Raw genomic sequence first — 24781 nt, 5'->3', positions numbered from 1 at the left:
AATTTTTATGTATGTTGTTGATCATGTATGGGATTAAACAAGTTCACAGGATGAATGTTTGGCTTGCTACGGGTCCCGGCGGCCTTAAACCAATCTGGATCCTAGCGCCGATAGCGGTCCGATTTTCGGGTCGTTACATAGGCGTGGTGAAAAGTTTATTCCAGTGAATAGATCACAGTCTTCTAATTGCTTCACTTCTATTTGTAAGGTATATTTTAAATTTTAATATGCTCAATTTGAGCCTCAAGTTTTTATAATCATTTTGAGTTGGTTATCGCTGTTAGTGAAAAATCTAAATCTTATACTATTTTTAAATATTAACTTTATCTCCTAAAACTTCTTAACATGTATTTTTTTTGTAAGAATAAATATGCATAATCCAATACTCGCATCTTTTATTGTGATTTTGAATTTATATCATTACTTGTAGGTTTTCTTTACTGTTATTACAGTTTTAAGATATGTCGATCACGTCATGAGTATTTGTTTCTATTTTGTGAATATGCTTAGATGATTTAGCATTTACAACTTGATTTTGTTTTGTTGGAGATGTGTGGTTGCCACTTTGTAACTTGATTTTGTTATTTTAGAAAAATTCTTTTCTCCTGATATTAGCTTCATTGTTTTTGGAGAAATCCTATTTTCCGGTTGGCGTTAACATTGTTATCATTTTATCTTGGCATTGGCTTTATTGTTACTTGAGAAGTCATCTTCTCTAAACATGACTTTGATATTGTGTTTTTAGAGGAGTTTTTCTTCTTCTAGCTATATAGCTTGAGTTTGTTATAGCATGAATTTATTGTATTTTTGGAGAAATTTTTCTTGTTCTTTATTTTTTTTTTCTTCATACCACTTTTTTTTCTTGATCTTTTATTTCCTCTGTTTTATTTTTTTAATTTCTTCTCATCTTAAGTCTCAAAAGTCATAGACTCTTAAAAAATAACCCTAATAATAATTTCTATTTTTTTGAAGAAAGAAAAATGTTTGTTTTAATTTTAAATTTATTTTTTATTTTTTAATTAATAATGACTCTTTAAAAAATTAATTAAATTTAATATTACCTATTAATATTTAATGCATTTATAATTAATATTAAGAGATTCATTATATTATTTTATTAATTTAAAAAAAATCTTAATCTATATTTTTTAAGGGTAAAAAATTATGTAAAATTTAAACTTTAAATATTATAAATAAAAATATTAATAATGATTTTTTAATCAATATGATAAAAGTATTATTATTATAAGAACAAATATTTATATTTAGTTTAAAAATAATAAAAATGATAAATAAATTAAAGTAATTTAAATTTATTAATTATTTATTTAATATAAAAGAATTAAATTGAATTCTATTATATTTAAATTGATTCTAAGAATTTAATTCTTTTCTCACAACAAATGATTCCAAAGCATAGGTTACGAAGAATATCTTTCACTTAATGAAATTGTTAAATATTACAGCAAGAAATTGAAGAAAGAAAGCTTTAGCTCAGTTCAAAGAGAGACCTTGGGATTATTTAATCAATACAAATGATTTAGCATTTACATTATAATGAATGAAAAAATTGGTTAATACACATCTCAAAACCACAAGTACAAAAAGCAAAAATACAAAATACAAAAACCATTCGTTGCTTTTTTTTTCTTTTTTTTTTAATTAAAAAGAAGAAAAAAGAAAACAAAAATCATTTTCTGAATCCTCAGCCATTAGTGGTGTTGTATGAGATTTTAAGTATCACTGACAATGGAATGTTGAGAACATGACCCATATTTCCGAAAAGTCCAATCCTTCCAAAGCTTGCAGTGGAGCTGTTCATAGTTGCATTGAAGATTATATTAAGAACCAGTTTCTCTCCACTGCCAATAAAGAAGTGAGTTGGAGCCACCTTCACAGACACCCCATATGGTGCACTCCAGCCGACGCTATACGTCTCGTTACCAGCGATGTTAATCACTGTTCTTTGGACTGTTCTGTACTGATCTAGCTTAGCAATTGTAACTGAGGGCAAGTTCAGGTCAGCACCACTGATGGTTGAATTATACATACAACAATTTTGGCCTGTGTAGTTGAAGATCACAGGACTAGAACCATTGATGCCACAGAGAAACGACATATAGTCACTATAACCTGCAAAATAAAGCTCATGGGATGAGGCTAGAATGAGAAGCATCAAGTTTATATGCAAAATAATCTGCTAGATGAAGAGGGAGAAGAAAAAAAAAAAAAAAACATTTTTATCAAGGGCTAAAGACAGGAAAACTGCAAAACTATGCACGTTCTTCAAATTCTGGCTGCTGCTCTAAAATTATAATTGTTATCCATGAGCTTAAAAATTCAAAACACTGCTTGCTATTTTGATGTTAAGTTTTTTCTTAGTAAGGGCATATGTGATAAATTCAGAATGACTTACTGGAATAAAAAATCAAACCCGGATCCAGAGCTGCTGTTGCATTTACAAAACCACTGCCCATATCGAATGGCGTTGCTGGAGACTTATTTAGTTCTGGGTTGGCATAAGAACGTTGAGCCATTATTGGCCCACCATTCTTGTCATACAAAGAAGCTGTTGTGGAGAGTGCTGATGCTACTTCTGAAGGACTGAAACTGGGGAACTTTTGCTTAATCAGCGCAGCAAGTCCAGCAACATGAGGAGCAGCCATGCTTGTCCCAGACATCATTGCAAAGCTCTCACCTAGAGGATTAAGTTCATGTTATGAGGTAGGTCTTGCAAGGTCTGTAAACCTTACTGGGAAACATTATTTTATTGTTTATTGTGCGTCATTGTGTGTACTGTATTTATACCTTGGAATTCTACAGAGTCAGTTCCAAGGGAACTCCAAGCTGCCCATATAGAATTTCCAGGAGCTACCAGGTTCGGTTTCAAAATGTCAGCATCATCAAGAAGATTGTCTTCTGGATCCGGTCCTCTGGCAGAGTAATACATAATGGCAGGAGCAGAACTATTGTAGTTAGCTTTCAGTCCACCTGAAATGCTTGCTACTGCTCCAAATCTAGTGATTTTCTTTGTGAATCCATCTCGCTCCAAAGAAGAATTATAGTATTTAAGTAAAATCTGCCAAAAGAATTATGAAAGCATTAGTAAGTTCTCTCACAGCAAGTCTCTGCGTGCATTTCTGAGGAAGTTGACTGATAAATGCATGGCTACTAATCCAAGCCTATGTTTTCATATGGGTGATTTACAAGAATTAAAAAGGAAATGCCACCATCTGATACCGTGTAAACTGCTTTTGGAAGGGTGGAAAAGTGGGAGGAAGGTAAAAGAGAGTGAAGAATATAAAAGGATATCTTCTTTTTCCTTTGTGCAGGAATGAATTGTCCCAACATAAGAACTTTCTTTCCTCTTTTAGAATTTTATCCAAAAAGTTAAAAGAGAAAATCCTTTTTTTTTCCTCTACCACTTCTCCGCCTTTTCATCCCCTTTCATTCCCCCCTCATTTTGTCTCAAATCTCAATTCAAAGTGCAAACACAGAAAACCCTCACCTTGGAATCATCAGGGGATGAAACTATTATGCCAGACATCCTCATTGGAATTGGATTAAGCTGAAAGCCAATCACAAAAGGATCCATGTAGAACACAACACCAGCAGCACTGAGGTTTTTGGCTGTTTCTAGGGCTTGTTTGATGGTGGAGAGCCCAAGCACAAATCGAATTGAATAACTACATATCAAGAGTTTCCCTTGGACCAGATCCTCGTTGAAGTTACTGGAATCTTGGCATTCACCCACATACATATCATTGGCAACTGTTGTGTCATTGTTCAGAGCATGAAGTGCAGATATCAACGTGTACATAGTATCATTGTCCGTTCCCGCTGCAGAAAATAAATGTTAATCCGTCTCCCTTAGCCATTAAATATAATAACTATCATGGCTAGTCAATAGTATCATTGTCCGTTCCCACTGCAGAAAATAAATGTTAATCCGTCTCCCTTAGCCATTAAATATAATAACTATCATGGCCAGACTGATAATTGAATGCTTAATAAGGAACAATGATAAAGAATATGTTGGGTTCACAATAGTCACATGAGAGTGTGGTACTAAGTCCACACTCTACCTTCAAATGAACAAACCAAGACACGGACCATAAATAGCTGCATGTGTGCCTGGTAGAATAAAACAACTGCTGCAAATTCAATAACTACAAAACTCTCTTATAATTGAGGCAGAAAAACCCACTAAAGTAGAAACTCCAATAATTCTTTGCATATCCTTAAAAGCATTGGTTGGAGTTGTGGTGCATCTTCACTTAGTGTGCAAGATTGTTTGATATGGTTTCCCCATCAAATCACTAAAGTACATAGCACATCTAAAAGTTCAAATGATATTTTCTTTCTTCTTTTCATTAAGAAAGTAAAAACTCTAAAAACCATTCTCTAATGGACATCACTTTTGCAAGTAATCATTGATCATGGTCTCACTGCCTCAAAGTTCACAAACAAGATCCCAAATTTAAATGGGTAAAAAGTGATGTCTCTCGATTTGTTTGGAACGTTCATATGGTTAAGATCACTTCCAAGTTCCGACCTCCTCCGACCTTTAATTTTGTGCCTTTTTTAGCCACATTTTTGTACATGCAGAATTAAATCAAGAGACTCAAAATTCATCATATCAGTACAAAGAAACCATTAAGGAATGAAGCTGTAACTTCAGAGAAGAAACTTACGTGCAAGTCCAACTCCAGGAATAGTTACATTGTTGCCAAGCCTTATAGAGTTAGTATACTCTCTGTCATGAGAAGCAGCACCAACAGTGAAGATCCATGGACTGAAGGAAGACATGCTCTTGGGTGATGGTCCAGTGTTGCCTGCTGCTTGCACAACAAAAATGCCAGCCTTCACAGCTGAAAGCAGAGCCATGTCTATGGGATTAAAAAATGTTGCAAGACCAGGAGGGCGCCTGTTGGGAGTGATTGATAAACTTAAAATGTCAACCCCATCCTGAGCTGCCTGCAAATTCACAATTATTAGTGTATATGCCCAAGCATCCCGGCAGAAGTGACCTTTAGAAATTGGACAATTTGTTTCTCTTTTTCTTTTTTTTTTTTTTTTTTTTTTTCCGGACAAGGGGATGGGGAATTGGGTGTTAAACCTGAGACCTCCCAAACATCAACTAAGTGCACTTACCTCTAGCTAAACTGTGAGTATGGACAATTTGTTTCTAAAAAAATATAGTTTTGGTTGTGTAACTAAATACAAGCACATAGAATAGAAGTGACATACATAAATGCTAAGTTTCAATATACTTTAGCAAAAGTTTAAGAAGCCAATTCTGTTAATCAACATTTATAAAAAAATTAATGCGTTTCCAAGTAGTATGACCCTGAAATAAACGCAACTTGTGCCCATCTCAAACTAATTAATCTAATGGTTAAGAATTTCATACAGATTTTCAAGGTTCTCATAAATATCAATTTGGTCTGGTGAACTTTAATTTTGTCACAATCATGGTACTATCATGTGATTCCAGCAAGAAACTGACAGGGAATCTAATAACATGCCATAGAAATCAGCATGCTATAACATTAAAAATGTAAGTATAAACCAAAAATCAAATTGAAGAACATTTTTATTTCCCTCTTTCTTTTGGATTACCTTAATGCAACCAAATTAAAGTTCAGTGACCAAATTTTGACAAATTGAAGTTCCACTGATCACAACAAAAATAATTGCAAAGTTTAGTTACCATTAGAATAATATTTTCTCCAAATTGAAATGGGACAGGCAGAAGTTGTATATCTCTTCAGTGCAAAGAAGGCAACAGATGAGTTTTAATTCTTAAACTTGTCTAGGGAAACACAGAGTATATTTAGCAGGGTCCCAAAGAAAAACACACCTGTTATTTGTGATCAATTTAATAGAAAGTGAATTGCAGAAGCAAACCAATTATAATTACCTGGTCTATTGCAGCAACAACATCTGCAGCAAAGCCTCCAAAACTCTTGTACAATGCCTTGTATACAGCAATGCTGTGAAAGATAGCTTGTAGTTAATACACAAGTACCATTACTGCAAACAGTCACATTATGAAGTAGGAAAAACAAAAAGCAATGTGGCATGAATTAGCATTAAAATATGCGTCCAGGTTCTGTCTTGGTAGTGAGGATACTTAATAGTAGCTCTTAACCTCAGAGAGTACACAAGGTTAGTGGTTTTCATAGCATACAAGTACTATTATTAAACTGCGTACTTCTCATGAATTTACTCCATGCTGTCAGCTTAGCCAATGCATATATAGCAAATAAACTTTTGCTATTGAGAAAGCAATGCATCAAAAGGCATCATATTTGTGCAATGTGATCTACTCATCTCCTCTATTCTAAATTTAAATCACCTTTCTTTATAACTTGGCCTAATAAAGAAATTCACATAAACTTGACAATAAGCCAAAAAGGTTCAACCAGAGCTCTACTAGCTATGTAATTTATCAAAGTTGTCTATGAAAGTCATCACTCAATAAACTTTATAACTTGGCCTAATAAAGAAATTCACATAAACTTGACAATAAGCCAAAAAGGTTCAACCAGAGCTCTATTCACATAAATCCTCATATTGCCAGTTACCGCTCACCAATAGAGTGGAGCCTTAAGTCTGCCAGCCAATGCCAAATGGCTGGAAAAGGCTTGATTATTTCAATATTTTTGTTTCCATAAATGCAAGCCTAAGCCTCTATGAATCATTAAAGTCATAGGAACCTCTGCCTATTTTAAACTTGCCTTCTTTCATTATTTTCATATAACATTTAAGCCCAACAACATATAATTTAAAATTACAATGTTATCTGTTTCACATTCCACCATAAACTTCCTGCTGTAAGTGCAACCCGACATGGTTAAAGTGAGTGAATGTTAGTATTAGCTGAGAAATATTTTATGCACTACTGCCACCAGAAAGTTTTTGTCACATGACATCTTTACATATTGCTTGAAAACAATTGAAAATAGCAACAATGAATTACTGTGAACGAGGGGCCATCCCACTTGCATTTCCGAAGTGATGCCCTGCGACAATCACTGGAATCCCATGGTTTCCTGCAGCAACAGAGGCGGTATGCCTGTAAATCATTGTAAGATTCATTAGCTGCATTTTGAAGAATATATTGAAAATTGATAATGCCAAACACATTGTGAAACCAAGGGAGCTGGATTTAGGGACGGAAAACAAGCCAGGTCAATTCGGTCCAGGTTTGATTCAGGTCGGTGTGTGTGTGTGTGTCAACAATCCGGTCAGTGTGTGTGTGTGTGTGTCAACAATCAGGTCAATGTGTGTGTGTGTGCATATATATATACACATATGCAGGTCTGGTCACTGTATTGACCCTCAGTTTTTTTGGCCATTTGGGTTTTATGTAGGTTGAATCAAGTTACTGGTTGCTGCAGGCAAAAGTGGGTTCAGGTTAGGTCATAATTAAATTTTTATCTAGTTAAGTTTGGAATATGACAATTGGACATATGCACAACTATGACAACTGAAACAATTATAAATCAACTAAACCAAACTTACGTGCCATGGCCGTCACCATCAAAGGGTGAAGCATAATCCTGACTAGAATTGAAAATTCCCCTGGTGATAGCAGAAGCTGCAAAATGGCGGGCTGCAATAAGCTTCCTATTGCACGAACCAGAAGGGAAATCTCGAGTAACCTCACAAACACCAGAAAAATGACCAGGGACTGGGTATGAGTTCTCAGAAAGGTCGTCAGCAAAACTAGGATGAGTAGGATCAATGCCAGTATCAATGAAACCAATTACAATTCCTTCTCCAGCAGTTTCATATCCACCTTCCTTGGCCCATGCCCCATGTGGCAGACCCAAGAACTGTGGAGTGTGGGTGGTTGCTGTTCTAACAGAGAAATCCAGAACCACATTCGCGACTTCTCTCCTCCTTGAGAGCTTGTCCGCCTTAGAAATTGGCCAGGATAAAACGGGTCATTTTCTTTTCACAAGGAAAATTTTCCATCATACGTTCAAAAGTTGGAAGGGAATTTATGATTCAAAAAAGCAAATAGAAAAAGCAGCACACAGATGTTACTTTAGAATTTTACAGGTTTTGTTGCCAATAAATTACATTAGAGAAGGGAAAAAAATGCAAAGACAGCACTGTGTATGTATTACTAGCATAATTATGGTCATAGCATGATAGTGAATGATGCTGCACATACCTGTTGTGAGGTAACGAGAACAGCAAATCCATTGATCAAGTAGTGATAGCTGTATAGCTTTAGATACTTCTCTCCCCTCAATACCCTCCTCAATAATGAATCATGAACTCGGGTTATATAAGATTCAGGACTCTGATGAGAACTCCCATTGTTCCTAAAGTAGGGTTAAAAAAAAAAAGTTAACAAAAGCTTAATTTGTCAAGCTTCTTTCAGCTTGGCCATCTTCCTGAAAAGGCCAAAAATTAACATAACTGGCAGTGTGAAGCATAATCAAAAGTACACTTGGGAGAAAGATTTTTTCAAAGCTTGAAAAGTACACTCAGTTGAATTATGGATAGACAAATAAAAAGTAAATATTCACCAATTCAAGCGCTATATCCTTATTTAAATCCCATCAATTGAGACAAATGTCAATTAGTAAATGGGAAGGAAAAGATCAAAAGAAAAATATAACCAAAAAAAGAGTTCTACACTATTTGGTTACAGAAAATCAAGAATATCAAATAGGAAATTCCAAATTTCCAGGCAGACAATTTCTATGGAAAACCCCACAGAAGAGAACAAAAGGACCCCATAACAGTTAAAATTTTCAACAGTGAATGAAAAGATACTTCCAATTCAGCATTTTCCTAGTTCTTTTATTTGGAACATAAAATAGATTAAGGGAGAGAAGGAGAGTATAAACCAAAAAACTTAGTACAAGGCTGCAAGAGACAAAATCACCAATAAAATTAACCAAAATTCATTCACCATCCACTAAAAGGAGACAACAAAGTAAACAGAAGCACAATAGTTTCATGAAAAAGAAAATATTAAGCAACAAATTCAAGTAGTTAGAAACAAAAGAATTACTAAAAAGTGAAAGAGGAAAGAAATTTATACCTTGATCTGTGCAGTTTGTTTCGTCTATTAGGAGAACGATGGTTGAACACGTTAGTTTCCTTTCTGAGCTCTCCATTGAAGCGAGCAGCAGGAGCTTGTTTAAGGGTCACAATGTACACAGCTGTAATTGAAGTATCAGAATCATTCTGACACGAGATGCCCACAAATAAACCCAAGCAAAGAACCACCACGAAATGTACCCAGTAATTGCGTTCCATTAAGAAACGACTGAGTGAGAATTAAACCAACTCCCAGAAACTAGAAACCACCAAGATGAGCTAACAACGACTAGCTTTAGCCTTCCAAGTCTTCAATAGCTGATATACTCCACGTTCAATCACCACCAGCCTTTTCTCCAAAGAAGCAAACGTTACCCAGTTAAGAAAACCCAAGATGAAGAGAACCTTCAGTGGAATTGGGAAACAGCTGCAAAGAAGGAAAGTTGCAGATGCCCATCAGGCCCCCATGGAAGAGGAATGAAATGGCAGAGAAAGCAGGGTTTTAGTGGAGAGAAAGTGGCCTTTTGTTCACTTTTGTGTGTGTGTGTGAGAGAGAGAGAGAGAGAAATGAGAGATTAGATTATTAATAAGAAGAGCACAGTAGATAAAGAATCTGCAACTTTCTTGGGTGGTGTGAATATGAACGTTTAGTTTTTAATAAAAAGCTTAAAGAAAGAAATACAAGAAAAATGAACGTTTTTCTTTTGTTTTTTTCTCTATTCGAGTGTTGGGATTTTGTTGTCCTCTATTGATTTTCATTTTTGTTTATCGAAATATTAATATATGATGATAATAATAAAATAAAACATTTTATAATGAGTTTACGAGAGAAAATAGCACGAATATATAATTTTTAACATTAAATTAAATCAAATTAGATATATAATTTTAAAATTTATAAAATTAAATTAAATTTATTTGCTTTTCTTAAATTTTTTATATACGAAAATTAGAAGATAAATAGATATTAGAATAAAGAAGAGGAGAAGAAGAAAGATGACGTAAGAAGCTTTTTGTTTTTGCTCTATAACGTTCTAATTCTGATTTCTGTCTGTGATGTTAAGTGTAAGATCTCTTGTCTTGACCTTTACCCGTGACTCTCTCTCTTTCTCTTTCTCTTTCTCTCTCTCTCCATTATACAAGAAAAAAAAAAAAAAAAAGAAAGAGAGAGAATTGTGGAGGCGTCGTGGGATATAAAATTTAAGATTTTCAAAATGTTTTTTTTTTTCTTAAACTTGCTCTTGACGCTCTCTGTTCAGTGTCCTACTAATAATTTAATGTTGTAAATAAATGAGCGACGAAGATTGAATTTGCATAATTATAACATTATTTTCAAATCATAATTATAAAATAAATATTTAATCATTTAATAATAATAATAATGAATTCTAAGATTTAAAATTAAATTCCATTTGACGATGAGCCTTTTAGTAATATTTAATATTTAGAAAATAATGAAAAAATACATGAAGTAGACATGTTTAATGTTGGGAATAATAATTAGGTTTAGGGAAAGTAGTAGGCGTTAGGATGATGGTCAACAGTTGAAATTAAAAAAAGAAAGAAATAAAAAAATAGACGTTGGTGAACAGTGACTATCTTAGTATTATGGTCTTGCATTTTCTCAAAAAGGCTACTGATTCGTTGCCACCGCCATGTGACTATATGACCAAAAAGGGGTCAGTTGCTTTCCACATTATTTTATATATATATATTTTACTCAAAATGTGAAATGGCCAATTTCAAATATTAAATAATATAAAATAAATAATTAATTATAAATAAATAATTTTTTATTTAAAATGAAAAAAAAATTTTAATTTTAAAATTTTAATTTTAAATAAATTAAAATTTAATATAATTTTATAACTATATATTTTTTTAAATAAATCACGCAAATAAAAAATTAAAAGTGCTGGTACTACCACTCGCATTTCTTGTAATTATTGTTTTTATATTAAATAAATTGCATTTAGTCTCCATCGTTTAGTGAAATATATTTTTTTTTTAAATTATTATTAAATTCTTAAAATTTTAAAAATTTATAATTTAATTTTTACCGTTAAATTTAAAATTAATTTCCTATTAAATCTATTAAAAATTATTAGAATGTTTTTATTATATATTTGCATATAAAATAATAACATCCTCAAATTTAATTAAATCTATAATTTAATTTTTTTTATTTAAATTTTATATTTTTACAATTTATTTTAATATTATTATATATTTAATCCTCAATATTTTACTATTTATAAATAAGTTCCCATAATTAATTTTACAAGCTGATTCTAAATGATATATTTATTTATAAATAAGTTTTTATATTTTTATAAATTATCCTTAAATGCTATAATTATTTATAAACAATCCTTATAATTTTACACATTAATCCTTATATATTATAATTATCTACGAATAAGACCTTACTTTTACGAATTGATTTTGAATATTTTAATTATTTAAAAATAATTCCTAAAATTTTATAAATCAATCTCTACATATTATTATTATTTATAAATAAGTCCATATATTTTTCTAAATTATTTTTAAATATTATAATTTTTTTTAATAATATGCCTTTTATTTTGTAATTTTAAATATTATAATTATTCTTGAAAGCCCCTATATTTTTATAAATTAATTTCTCAATATTATAATTGCGTCTAAATAATCTCTATACTTTTATAAAATTGATTCCTACTTAATATAATTATTTAAAAACAAGACATTATATTTTACAAATTGATTGTTAAATATTTTAATTATTTACATATAAGCCATTATATTTTATAAATTGATCCAAAGATTATATTATTTACGAATAAGATCATATAGTTTTATAAACTAATCATTAAATTAATATTATAAATATTTAAGAATATACCTTTATAATTTACAAATTTACCTCTAAATATTGTTATTTATAAATAGCCATTATATTTTACCAGTTGGTTTCTTAAATATCATAATTATTTTTGAAGATTCCTTAGCATTGTATGAACATGCAGTTAATATAAAGTCTTTTTTGTAAATAATTATAATATATAGGTATTAATTTGTAAAATTATAAAGATTATTGTAAATAATTTTAATATGTAGCAATTAATTTGTAAAATATAGAGATCAATTTGCAAAATTACAGTCTTATTCCTAAATAGTTATAATATGCAGAGATTAATTTGTAAAGTTATAGGATTATTTGCCAATAGTTAAATATTCAGAATTAATTAGTAAAATATAAGGATTTATTTTTAAATAAGTATATTATTCAGAATTAACTTGTAAAATTCTAAGTGCTTATTTATAAATAATTAAAATATTTTAGAATAATTTATAAAAATATAATAATTTATTTGTAAATAAGTACATTAGATCAACTTGTAAAATTATATGTACTTATTTAAAATATTTATAGTTAAATTTATAATAATATTATAATAACATGAAAAAAATATAACATTTAAATTAAAGGATTAAATTATGGATTTAATTAAATCTAAGAAAATTTATTATTTTAGATATAAATATATACTAAAGGCATTCTAATAATTTTTAATAGATTTAATGGCCATTTAAATTTGATTTTAATGGTAGGGACTAAATTATAGGTTTTTCAAATGTCAAGAACTCAATAGTAGAATTTTAAAAAATACAAGAACTAAATCTTACATTTTACTAAATACAGGGACTAAACTGCAATTTAACTTTTTATATTTTAGAATTTTAAAATTTTATACTGCCAATTTTTTTCTACCAAATTTAAATATTTATTTTAATTGATTCATTTTAGTCAGTATGTTGATTGGCTTTGAGTAGCTCTATACTAAAGTTTTCCACTCTGTAATTAAGGAGAGAAGAAAACGGAGGCGAAGATGATGGGTGACATGTTTATTTCTTTTCCTTAACATGTATCTTCGAGGGAGGAATGGATGATGTTTGATAATATGGATAAGAATATGAAAACTTTTTAAGAAGTTATTGTCTTATTGTTGCTGGTGCTAACTGTAACGATCCGGAAATCGGATCGCTACCGGCGCTAGGATCCAGATCGGCTTAAGGCCGTCGGGACCCGTAGTAAGTCTAGCATATATCTTGTATATCTGTTAAATTCCATACATGATTAAACATAAACATAAAATTTTAAATTTATTTTTTCATGAACCAAGCTTAGTGTATGAAATCACATTGGAGTCCTCGTCAATGCTCCAATGGGGTAACATAATATATTTTAAATTTGGTAAATGAATGAGAAAGTTCAAAATTTTTATGTATATGTTGATCATGTATGGGATTAAACAGGTATACAGGATGTATGTTAGGCTTGCTACGGGTCCCGACGGCCTTAAGCCGATCTGGATCCTAGCGTCGGTAACGGTCCGGTTTCCGGGTCGTTACACTAACAAATCTAAATATTAATTATGATTTCAAAGAGGATAACGATGTTAATTAAATGATGAATGTGTTAAATTTGAATTAATTTTAATTCATTCAAAAATTAATTTAAAGAAGATGTGTGTCTAAAATCTTATAAGGAACCCATTATCTTTGTTTTAAATCGATATGAGATTCAATAGAACGTAAGTAGCACGATTGATTTTGCACTACCTTCTCTAAAGCAAGCGAGGGTTGTGCATGATGATGATAGTGAAGCTCAAGTTGAACGTACTGGTCATATGGAGTATATGCAGTATTTCTGAAAATATAATATAATTTTGTCTTTGTATTTTTATGAAAATAAATAAAATTATTTTGATCATAAAAAAATTTACATAAATTTTAAATTTTGTTTTAGCTATTTTTTAATTTTTAAGTCACCATATTACCTTAAAAATATTTATTTTGTGTAAATCAATTATTTTATAGGTATTTAATTTGTTGTATATGATAAAAAAAATTATGATGACACGTAGGAGGAAGTTGATAATATTATACACTCTATGAACAATGGTTTTGTAACGACCCGGAAACCGGTACCCCTCAGTAACGGTCCGAACTATCACTGGTACTAGGATCCAGAACGGCTTAAGGCCGCCGGGACCCGTAGTCAGCCAACTATACTCTCTGTGTACCTGATAAATCCCATTCATACTACAAAACAATACTCACAATCCTGTAAAACTCTGTAGGCTTAACCACTGCTACTCAGAAATGTCAATCTGAAATGGCCCTCAGGGCCTGTACCAGGGACTACTATCTGCTGTGGTCCAGGGAGTAACACAATCTGTAACACATCCCACTGGTATCTCATTGAAGCCATACATTAAGCCTACCTTACACATTTCTCATCAAGAAACGTAAAACAGGATTGTGTACAAGGGATGAATCACACATCACACTATAGCAGTGACACTAGGGAAAGCATAAGTCTATCCAGTATATGACAGTACATATCTATCTATTACATTACAACTAATCTTTCAATTACATCATGTCCACTATCCTATTACAACATACATTCATGCATCACTGTCCTCTGTACTCTTGCTGACTTTAACTTCCCATAGCTATCTCAGAACCTGCAAAACTGGGATTAAGGGAGTGGGATGAGCTCTAGAGCCCAGTGAGGAGGAACAATAAAAACAGTTCATTCATTACATGCTCTCATGAAATGCATCACATCACAAACATATCATCTCAAGGATGAACTTGTCACCATAGCCCTCTACATACATAATAGTATGTCCAACTGTGCCAGGGGCGATTAGGCCTCACCTAGACTACTCTGAAGTAACTCATATCATAACATGTCCAACTGTGCCAGGGGCGATTAGGCCTCACCTGGACTGCTCTGAGCTCTGATCTGACAGCCCAGCTGTCTCACTCATAGTACCAGGAGCGACCTGGACTATCCAGGGGCGACCTGGTATGGCTATCTCATGCCACAACTCTGTATCTGTGCTCTATCAAGGGCTAAGGATCATCCAACATTCATCCACACAAATATCAGCTTATGCAATGCAGCATATTCGTGGAATCTAATGCAATACAACCTAATACATAACATGGCATTTTATGATGCATGGATCATGCTAGATTCGTGTCATTTCTGAATGTAAAATAGTACAGTTAGTTCCACTCACCTGTAGCCTCTGCTTGGCTACCTCTGGGCTACCTTTAACTCTGAGACAGCTACGACTGCTAAACTCTTCGGTTCCTCGGGTCCAATCCTACAATGGAGGACGCAAATGAGGCACCAAAACATACTCGATACAACTGATAAACACTGCCCCAAAACCCCTCTAGAACACTTCAAAACATACATGCAAAACAAGCAAAGGAAGGCTGGACAGAACACTTTCGGCGGTAGGTTCGGCGGCCGAATGTCCTCTCCAGAGCCGAAACTCAAGTACCTTCGGCGGCCGAATCTCCACTTTCGGCTGCCGAACCCTTTCGGGGGCAAGGTTCGGGGGCTACAACTCACTCCAGAGACGAAAGTCTCTACCCTTCGGCGGCACCTTCGGCGGCCGAATCCCCTAAACAGAGCCGAACCTCAAAAACACTCGGGGGCAAGCTGTGGCAGCCTAAGCCACCATGCAAGGGGTTCGGCGGCCGAATCCTTCTTCGGCTGCCGAACCTGAGTTCGTCAAGAACTCAGCTTCACCAGCAACTTCCCTCCTTCATCCTCTCCTCTTCTCTAACATGCATAACTCCATCCTCAACTTGCATATACTCTGGTACAAGCACAAAGGGGTCCAAAACTACCTATCAACCCCAACAAACAATCATACATAACACAGATACAACCTTCTCCATAACCTCATCAAAACTAACCTAAGCATGCAACTCTACATAAACTCCCATAACCTCTTGAAAAAGCTGTTAAAACTCATTAAAACAAATATAAAAACTTCCCTTACCTTCTGAAATCAGAAGAGGAACAACCAAACTCAGCAAATCCTCCTCCAAAGCTTTCAAACCTCAAAACCTCACTTTTCTCTCAAAAACATTCAAACTCACTGAAAACACGACCAACCCTCTGCCTAAGCTGATTAAAAGCTTGCAGATGAGTCAAGGGAGACGTGGCCAAACCTCTGGTCCTGATCTGGAGGTGAACACCTGGCCAAACCACGGACTGAGGAGTGTGCACAACTAACCGACCACCTCAGCTTCGACTGCCGAAACGGCATGCAAAACCATGCAACGTTCGGGGGCCGAACATAACCTTCGGGGGCCGAACATTGGGCACTTTCGGCGGCCGAACTTACCATTCGGGGGCCGAACATGACAGAAACTCCTTGGGCTAATTTTCCACAAAACTTAACTCTTTTCTTAAACACATCCTTAAAAAGACGTAAACCCATCAGTCTTAAACAATCGTTTAGAAAACCTTTACTCTACCCTTCTAGACACCTCTGACATCCTTGAATTCCACCAGACGGTAGGAATCTGATGCCTGATTTAGCCGGGTATTACAATCTTCCCCCCTTAAGAACATTCGTCCTCGAATGTTCACACAACAACACATATACACACAAATAAATAAGGAAAGTCTACCACCTTCCTCTAAGACAGATACCACTGGAGTACATACTCCCGGGTTAGCCATATTGTCTGACTCTGTGGATTCGTATCTGCTTCAGTTGTGTCCATACTCTATAGGGACTGCTACCTTTCTTTTTCTCTTTGGCTCTTCTTAGCTTTCTCACTACGCTAGATCTTTACTCTTAGTTTCCTTGTACTCACTCCGGTCAGAGGAGCAATGACTCTCAGGATATGCTTCGTTCACGCACTCTACTTGTGACACAACACAAGGGAATAGACATGCCCTGATCTTGGCCTTCATGCCATGTTCTCTAGCTACTACTACACTGAGTAGCTACTGGGCATGCTTCTCTGTTTTTCTAAACTCTTATACGCTTTTGCTGCGCACTCTGATCCTTGCCCGCCTTTCTTCTTCTCTCCCTTTTACCTACACTGAACTATCTCTAGAGCGCTCGCTAGCTCTCTAGCGTAGCTGTTTCTATAGGCTCAATACCCGGCTAAATCAGGCATCAGATTCCTACTGTCTGGTGGAATTCAAGGATGTCAGAGGTGTCTAGACGGGTAGAGTAAAGGTTTTCTAAACGATTGTTTAAGACTGATGGGTTTACGTCTTTTTAAGGATGTGTTTAAGAAAAGAGTTAAGTTTTGTGGAAAATTAGCCCAAGGAGTTTCTGTCATGTTCGGCCCCCGAATGGTAAGTTCGGCCGCCGAAAGTGCCCAATGTTCGGCCCCCGAAGGTTATGTTCGGCCCCCGAACGTTGCATGGTTTTGCATGCCGTTTCGGCAGCCGAAGCTGAGGTGGTCGGTTAGTTGTGCACACTCCTCAGTCCGTGGTTTGGCCAGGTGTTCACCTCCAGATCAGGACCAGAGGTTTGGCCACGTCTCCCTTGACTCATCTGCAAGCTTTTAATCAGCTTAGGCAGAGGGTTGGTCGTGTTTTCAGTGAGTTTGAATGTTTTTGAGAGAAAAGTGAGGTTTTGAGGTTTGAAAGCTTTGGAGGAGGATTTGCTGAGTTTGGTTGTTCCTCTTCTGATTTCAGAAGGTAAGGGAAGTTTTTATATTTGTTTTAATGAGTTTTAACAGCTTTTTCAAGAGGTTATGGGAGTTTATGTAGAGTTGCATGCTTAGGTTAGTTTTGATGAGGTTATGGAGAAGGTTGTATCTGTGTTATGTATGATTGTTTGTTGGGGTTGATAGGTAGTTTTGGACCCCTTTGTGCTTGTACCAGAGTATATGCAAGTTGAGGATGGAGTTATGCATGTTAGAGAAGAGGAGAGGATGAAGGAGGGAAGTTGCTGGTGAAGCTGAGTTCTTGACGAACTCAGGTTCGGCAGCCGAAGAAGGATTCGGCCGCCGAACCCCTTGCATGGTTGCTTAGGCTGCCACAGCTTGCCCCCGAGTGTTTTTGAGGTTCGGCTCTGTTTAGGGGATTCGGCCGCCGAAGGTGCCGCCGAAGGGTAGAGACTTTCGTCTCTGGAGTGAGTTGTAGCCCCCGAACCTTGCCCCCGAAAGGGTTCGGCAGCCGAAAGTGGAGATTCGGCCGCCGAAGGTACTTGAGTTTCGGCTCTGGAGAGGACATTCGGCCGCCGAACCTACCGCCGAAAGTGTTCTGTCCAGCCTTCCTTTGCTTGTTTTGCATGTATGTTTTGAAGTGTTCTAGAGGGGTTTTGGGGCAGTGTTTATCAGTTGTATCGAGTATGTTTTGGTGCCTCATTTGCGTCCTCCATTGTAGGATTGGACCCGAGGAACCGAAGAGTTTAGCAGTCGTAGCTGTCTCAGAGTTAAAGGTAGCCCAGAGGTAGCCAAGCAGAGGCTACAGGTGAGTGGAACTAACTGTACTATTTTACATTCAGAAATGACACGAATCTAGCATGATCCATGCATCATAAAATGCCATGTTATGTATTAGGTTGTATTGCATTAGATTCCACGAATATGCTGCATTACATAAGCTGATATTTGTGTGGATGAATGTTGGATGATCCTTAGCCCTTGATAGAGCACAGATACAGAGTTGTGGCATGAGATAGCCATACCAGGTCGCCCCTGGATAGTCCAGGTCGCTCCTGGTACTATGAGTGAGACAGCTGGGCTGTCAGATCAGAGCTCAGAGCAGTCCAGGTGAGGCCTAGAGTAATTGAGTATAACTATATTTTAATTAATCTACTGTTAGTTCTAGTTAATAAGATAATCTTAGATTGTTTAATGAAATTGTGCTGCAAAATGAAAATAAATAATTTTTAAATCTCATTCGTGATGAATGAGTCAATCACATATTTCCTATTTTTTTATTTTTGAGATTAAAAGAAAATAATTTATAGTTATTCCATAAGATAAATAGAAACCGAAAAGTTGAATAAGGCTCTTACATGACCTATTAAAGAAAAGTAGTTTAATGATTAAAGCAATTGAAGATAAAATAAAAATTGATGAAATTTAAACTAAGGTTAGAAATTGAATGATTGATTTATCAATAGTATAAAAAACTATTAAAAATAAAAAAGTTTCTTATTTTATAGTATTATATAATTATACAAGTAGTTAAGTGGCTAAACAGTACCAAATACATTTGGATGTATTTGATAGTGCCGTTGAATATTTAACTATCAATGGCTTAAGATCAAGGTCCACAAGTAGTGTAAAAGGATAAAATATATTGATATTAAATATAATTTTATAAGCGAGTCACAAAAAAAAGTGAACATGAAATATATATTTATACATGATGTGACAGTAAATCCCTTTAAAAAACATATTACAAAAGTTATTACAAAAGTTATTTTACAATAAGTATGCTAAGTCAGTCGGTTTACTTGGAGGTTAATGTACTTGTACTATGAATTTTTTCCAAGTATGTCATATAAATTACATTATTAATGATAATTTTATTCATGTCTAAATTATTTTGTTAAAATCAATATACATATTTGTATATATATTAGAATATATATCTTAGAATTTTAAAATTATACTGAAAAAATTAAATATTAGCCTTTTTTTAACATATGCAATCGTCTTTATCTATAATATATATAAAAGTGTGAAGGGGAGGATGCTTAGCCATGAGAAATGATCAAGTCTCATGGCCTAGCCATAGGATATCAAAGAGTTGCATGGCCATGCCGTGAGAAATGGCCAAACCTCATGACCTAACCATGGCACATGTTATTGATACCCAAATGGGGAATGGTTCTCATAGCTAGACCATAAGGAAGACCTCTCACGTATGGCCTTGCGGTAATACATACCAAATACTTGATTTTCCTCTTATTTTTGCTCTAAACCTTAGGTTAAACATCCAAACACTATTAAAAAAAAAAACCATTTTCTTTCATTCATAGCAGCTAGCCATTTTAGAAGCCTCCCAAAACCCCATTTCAACAAACACTCTCTACATCAAGGAAGAAGAAGGGTGCTTCAGGAGATGCAATTATTTCAAGACATTGAAGCTTACTTTCTTCCATTAGAGTTTTCTCTTCTCCCTTATACTTGATTTTGTTTATATTATTTTGTATTTTGTTATTGAGATAGTTGTTGATTTTATAACTTTTATTAGGAATTATGAACTCATGGTTTAACTTTTAATCTAGAGTATTTGATATAGCCGAAACCCTTATTATATCTTGGGCTTGTGAATTAATTTTTCTTATTAATACAAATGTTTATTATTATGCTCAATGTTTTTGAGCTCTATTATGTTACTTGAATGATTTGATTCATAGTTAGTATTAGGAGGAAAAGTTGTGAATCAAGTTAAAATAATAGACATCTTGAGGATTTTAACTTGAGTGGGAGCAATATAGTTAAACCTTTTGAGATTTAAAATTATAATCTATACTTAATAAACTAATTAAAGTTTATACTAATATTAGAAAATAGCATTTAAAATTAGTATTTTTAATACAACTTGAAAAATGATATTAAATAGATTAGCGTTATGTTTCCTTGCATAAACATAAACGTTGAATTTAATATTAGATTTGTTAAAGTGGGAACATAATCTGCACATAATTAAATAAAATTACATAATCATAGGCTAATTGATACTAATTGATTGATAAAGGATTCTTAGAATTTGTAATACCCGGCTCGTTCAGGCATCGGACTTCCTCCCGTCAGGTGGAATCTCGGATGTCGGATTCGGTTGGCGGGGCATTGCACGGGACACTGACGGTTTTACAAGGTTTTAGCAAGGTTTTCGAAAATGGTTTTAAGTGTTTTAGGGTGTTGAAAGGAAAGAGAAGGAGTTTTGAAGAGAAAAGACCAAGGAGGCAGCATGCAGGTTTGGCCGCCGAAGGTCATGTTCGGCCGCCGAAAGGGCTATAGGTTCGGCTTCCTAAACTTCACGTTAGGCCGCCGAAGGTGGCATGGTTTTGCATGCAGTTTCGGCAGCCGAAGGAAGGGCGGTTGGCCACCTATTTAAGCCCCGTTGACTGGCCATGGAGGGTGCTGGAAGCTCTCTTTGTGGTCAAGGTGGGGTTTAGGTTCTCCTTGGATGTTTTCCTCCACTATTGCAAGGTTTGCGTGAGTTTTCCCTTGGTTTTTGAAGGGTTGAGTAAAAAGAGGAAGTGGTGGAGCTTGAAGCTTGAGGAGCTTGGTTTCTCCATGCTTTGAAGCGAGGATCACACCAGCCAAGAGGTAAGTGCTGATCCGTATGTTTTATAGTGTTTTCAGCACGTTTTATGGAGGGAAAGGGAAGAGTTGCATGGTGAGGTGTAAAAGGATGTTTTTGAGGGTTTTTCTGCATGAGTATGTTTATGTGTTATGGGTGTTGTTTGTTGGGGTTTTTAGGTAGTTTTGGACCCCTTTGTGCATATCTTTGAGTATATGCTTGCTATGTGTGTTGAGATGCATGGTGAGTGAGGTTTGGGGGAAGTGGTGCATGAGGTGAGCGAGGTTCTGCCTAACTGGAGAACCCAGCTTCGGCCGCCGAAAGAGGGTTCGGCCGCCGAACGTGTTGAGGAGGTGGTTTCGGCTGCCTAAACCTGCCCCCGAAGGATTGGACTTTCGTCTCTGGAGGGAAGGTTCGGCCGCCGAAGGTACCGCCGAAGGTTAGAGACTTTCGTCTCTGGAGTATGGTTTGGCCCCCGAAGCTTGCCCCCGAAGGCTTCGGCCGCCGAAAGAGGAGATTCGGCCGCCGAAGGTATGCGAGTTTCGTCTCTGGACAGAACATTCGGCCGCCGAACCTGCCGCCGAATGTGTTCTGTTTAGCGGTTCTTTTGCATGTTTTGTGTGCTTGTTTCAGGAGCTGTGAGAGGGATTTTGGGAAGTTGGTTATGAGTCGTTTAGCGTATGTGTGACACCTCATTCGAGTCCATTTGTGTAGGCTTGGACCCGACAGTTCAGGGAGGTCGTCAGGATTAGCAGTCGCAGAGTCAGTACAGGTTCTGCTAGAAGAGCAGAGGTGAGTAGAACTAAACTTAATCCTTTTCTTAACGAAACAGAATGCTTGTAGCATAGGTCATGCATCATGGATGCCATGATATGTATTAGGGTGAGTTGCATTAGAATCACGAAGTTGTTGCATTGCCTTATTCAGTGATAGTGGGAATTGGACCAAGGCGACATCAATAGCCCTTAGAGGGAGTTTTGAGGTCATGTCTAATTCCAGATGATTGGACCCAGGCGACATCAATAGCCCGTTGAGGGAGTTTTGCTGTCATGTCCAATCAATGATGTGGAATGTATGCGTTGTGTTGCATTTTCATAAAGGATGTGTATGAATGAACTATTTTCAGTGTTTCTACTCACTGGGCTTTATAGCTCATCCCATTCCCTTAATCCCAGTTTTGCAGGTACAGGGTTAGCTGGGAAGTCAGAAGCATCAGAGTGTTGGCTTCAGTATGTGTGTAATAGACTAGTATGGACATGATGTAAAGTAAAGTAAAGAAATATATGTAAAGGCATGTAATAGCTAGTAAGTTAGTATGAGATGGTTTAGAATGTGCTTTGCCTAGTGTTTGTTTATCCCTTGTATATGCATGTATCCAGTTTTCCTTCTTGCTGAGAATGAGTCGAGCCAGGCTTAATAATGTTGTGTTTCGAAAACCCAGTGAATGATAACTGTGAGGGAAGACAGGGATTAAATCCTTTGACCCAAGACTAGTGCAGAGGAAAGACCAGGTTTGATTCCTGTGATCCATAGAGCGGCCAATAGAGAAGACCAGGTTTGATTCCTGTGACTCTATGGTAGCCAAGTTAACTTATGATATGCTGACCCTTACAGAGTGGGTTCTATGACACAGCGCATAGTGCATGGAGGTTACTTGGTAGCGTGTCACTGGTGTATTACAGATAGCCCTAAGGGCTATTTCAGATTTGTATATCTGAGTGGTTTTTAAGTTAAGTCTGGTCGTTTTTCAGAAAAGTTTTCCAGTTGTTGGATCATGTATGGGATTTTCACAGGTACACAGAGTTCAGGATAGGCTTACTACGGGTCTAGGCGGCCTTAAGCCGATCTGGATCCTAGTGCCGAACGGTTCGGACCGTTACAAGAGAGGGTATCGGTTTCCGGGCTGTTACAGATGGTATCAGAGCATAGGGTCTCCTAAGTACGGTGTGTTGAGCATTTTTGCTCAGGATTAGAGAGATCCCACATCGGAAGGAGATTGATTTGAAGTCATAGGAAGGCAAGCACAATAAGTAAAATCATGTCCACTAGGCTGAGATGTTGAGATTAGTTTTGTTTTGAGGATGATGTGATATGCCATGAATATATGCATGTGCATATAGATTGTACTGTGTATGCATGTATATGTTGTAGGTTCATGTGTTTTCATATGAACTCTATGTGTGCTAATGATTGTTTCGTGTGTGTTGTTCTTCAGGAGAGCTCAGATGAGTGATGCTGGTTACCTTGTGGAATCAGATCCGTCTGAGGAGTCTTTTGAGGAAATTAGAGAAGGAATAGATCTAGGAAGAATGTCAGGAAACAGGAGAGAGACAGGAGGAGATGTGCAAAGAAAGGATGTAGGTATACAGGTGAATTTGAATGAAGAGGTTGTAGAGGATGCTCAGACCAAGGACTCTAGGAGAGGAGAGAATGAACCCTCCACTTGGAGTACAGCTACCGCGAAAGGAGTGATGTGGGGGAGAACCAGTAAGAACAAGGTTAGAGGCGTGAGACGGTCAAAGAAAAATAAGAGTCTAGGTTCTATTGGTGGTACAAGTTCTGGTAGAGGCAGAGCAAAATGTTTGAGGTGTGGAAGGTTGCATAAGGGAGTTTGTCTTGTTGGTACGACAGGATGTTATAGGTGTGGACAGGAGGGACATGTGATGCGTGAGTGTCCTTTTGCGCCCCAGTTGGTTCAGTCTCAGGGAGCAGATACAGATAGAGCAGCTCAGGCTGAGAGGCAAGGAGGAGAGGCTGACACATCTGACACCTCTGTGCCAGGTATGCTCATGATTGAGTGATCTGATATGTGTTTGTGTGACCTATAGTAGGATAACTGTAATACCCGGCTAGACTCCGGTATCGGAATTCCTAACGTCCGGTGGAACCTCGGATGTCGGAGACCTCTAGAAGGGTAGAATCATGTTTTATAAAAATGTTTTAAGGTGTTTTATGATTTTAAGTATGAAATTAAATGAGTTTTTACAAGAAAAGTCTTTGGAGGAAAACCCAGGTTCGGCCGCCGAAAGTCAAGTTCGGCCGCCGAACATGCATGCGTTTTGGAGGCACGTTAGGCCCCCGAAAGCATGAGTGAGGGAAGTAAAGGTTCGGCCGCCGAAAGGCAAGTTCGGCCGCCGAACATTTGCATGGATGCGGAGGCACATTCGGCCCCCAAACGTGGTCTGGCCAGCCACTATAAAAGGGTCCCTTAGCCGAAAACGGGCGAGCTTTTTCCCCATTTTCGGCCAAGGTGAGCTTCCCGCCGTCCCTCACCCATTTTCAATGTTCTTCCTCTAAATCTTTCAATATTCTCACTTGTTTTCACTTGGTTTTGAAGATTTAAGCTTTTGAAACAAGTTTTGGAGCTTTGGGAACTCAGGAGCTCACGTTCGTGGATCTCCAAGTTTAGGTCGTCTCCCTCTCGATCTTCAAGAGGTAAGAGCCGATCTTAAGCTCCTTTTGAGTTTTAAATAAGTTTATGCAAGATCTAAGGGTAGAAATGCATGCTAGGGTATATGTTGAGTTATGGGTATATATATTGATGTTTTGAACAATGTGTGTTGTTTGAGTATGTTTGAAGTGTTGTAGATGGGGTATGTGCATGTTTGAGGCCCC

General features: G+C 36.0%; 1 protein-coding gene across 2 annotated transcripts; it reads right to left on the bottom strand.

Moving 5' to 3' along the window:
• Window positions 1–1473: 1473 nt before the first annotated feature.
• Window positions 1474–9685, bottom strand: LOC110610630 (subtilisin-like protease SBT2.2). 2 transcript variants are annotated; one of them, XM_043955356.1, is made up of 10 exons: window positions 9071–9684; window positions 8189–8342; window positions 7531–7928; window positions 6986–7081; window positions 5924–5996; window positions 4695–4977; window positions 3509–3840; window positions 2809–3079; window positions 2417–2698; window positions 1474–2133 (listed from the first exon to the last, which is right to left on the bottom strand). In XM_043955356.1, exons 1-10 carry the CDS (start codon window positions 9286–9288, stop codon window positions 1706–1708), a joined length of 2535 nt encoding a protein of 844 aa, XP_043811291.1. In that variant the 5' UTR covers window positions 9289–9684; the 3' UTR covers window positions 1474–1705. The 2 variants fall into 2 exon arrangements, with proteins under 2 accessions (XP_043811291.1, XP_043811292.1); XM_043955357.1 differs by lacking the exon at window positions 6986–7081 and having other exon boundaries at window positions 9071–9685.
• Window positions 9686–24781: the final 15096 nt, after the last annotated feature.

Source organism: Manihot esculenta, chromosome 3 (genome assembly GCF_001659605.2).
Source record: "Manihot esculenta cultivar AM560-2 chromosome 3, M.esculenta_v8, whole genome shotgun sequence".
Classification (NCBI taxonomy): domain Eukaryota; kingdom Viridiplantae; phylum Streptophyta; class Magnoliopsida; order Malpighiales; family Euphorbiaceae; genus Manihot; species Manihot esculenta.
This window is presented reverse-complemented; position numbering and strand designations above follow the sequence as displayed.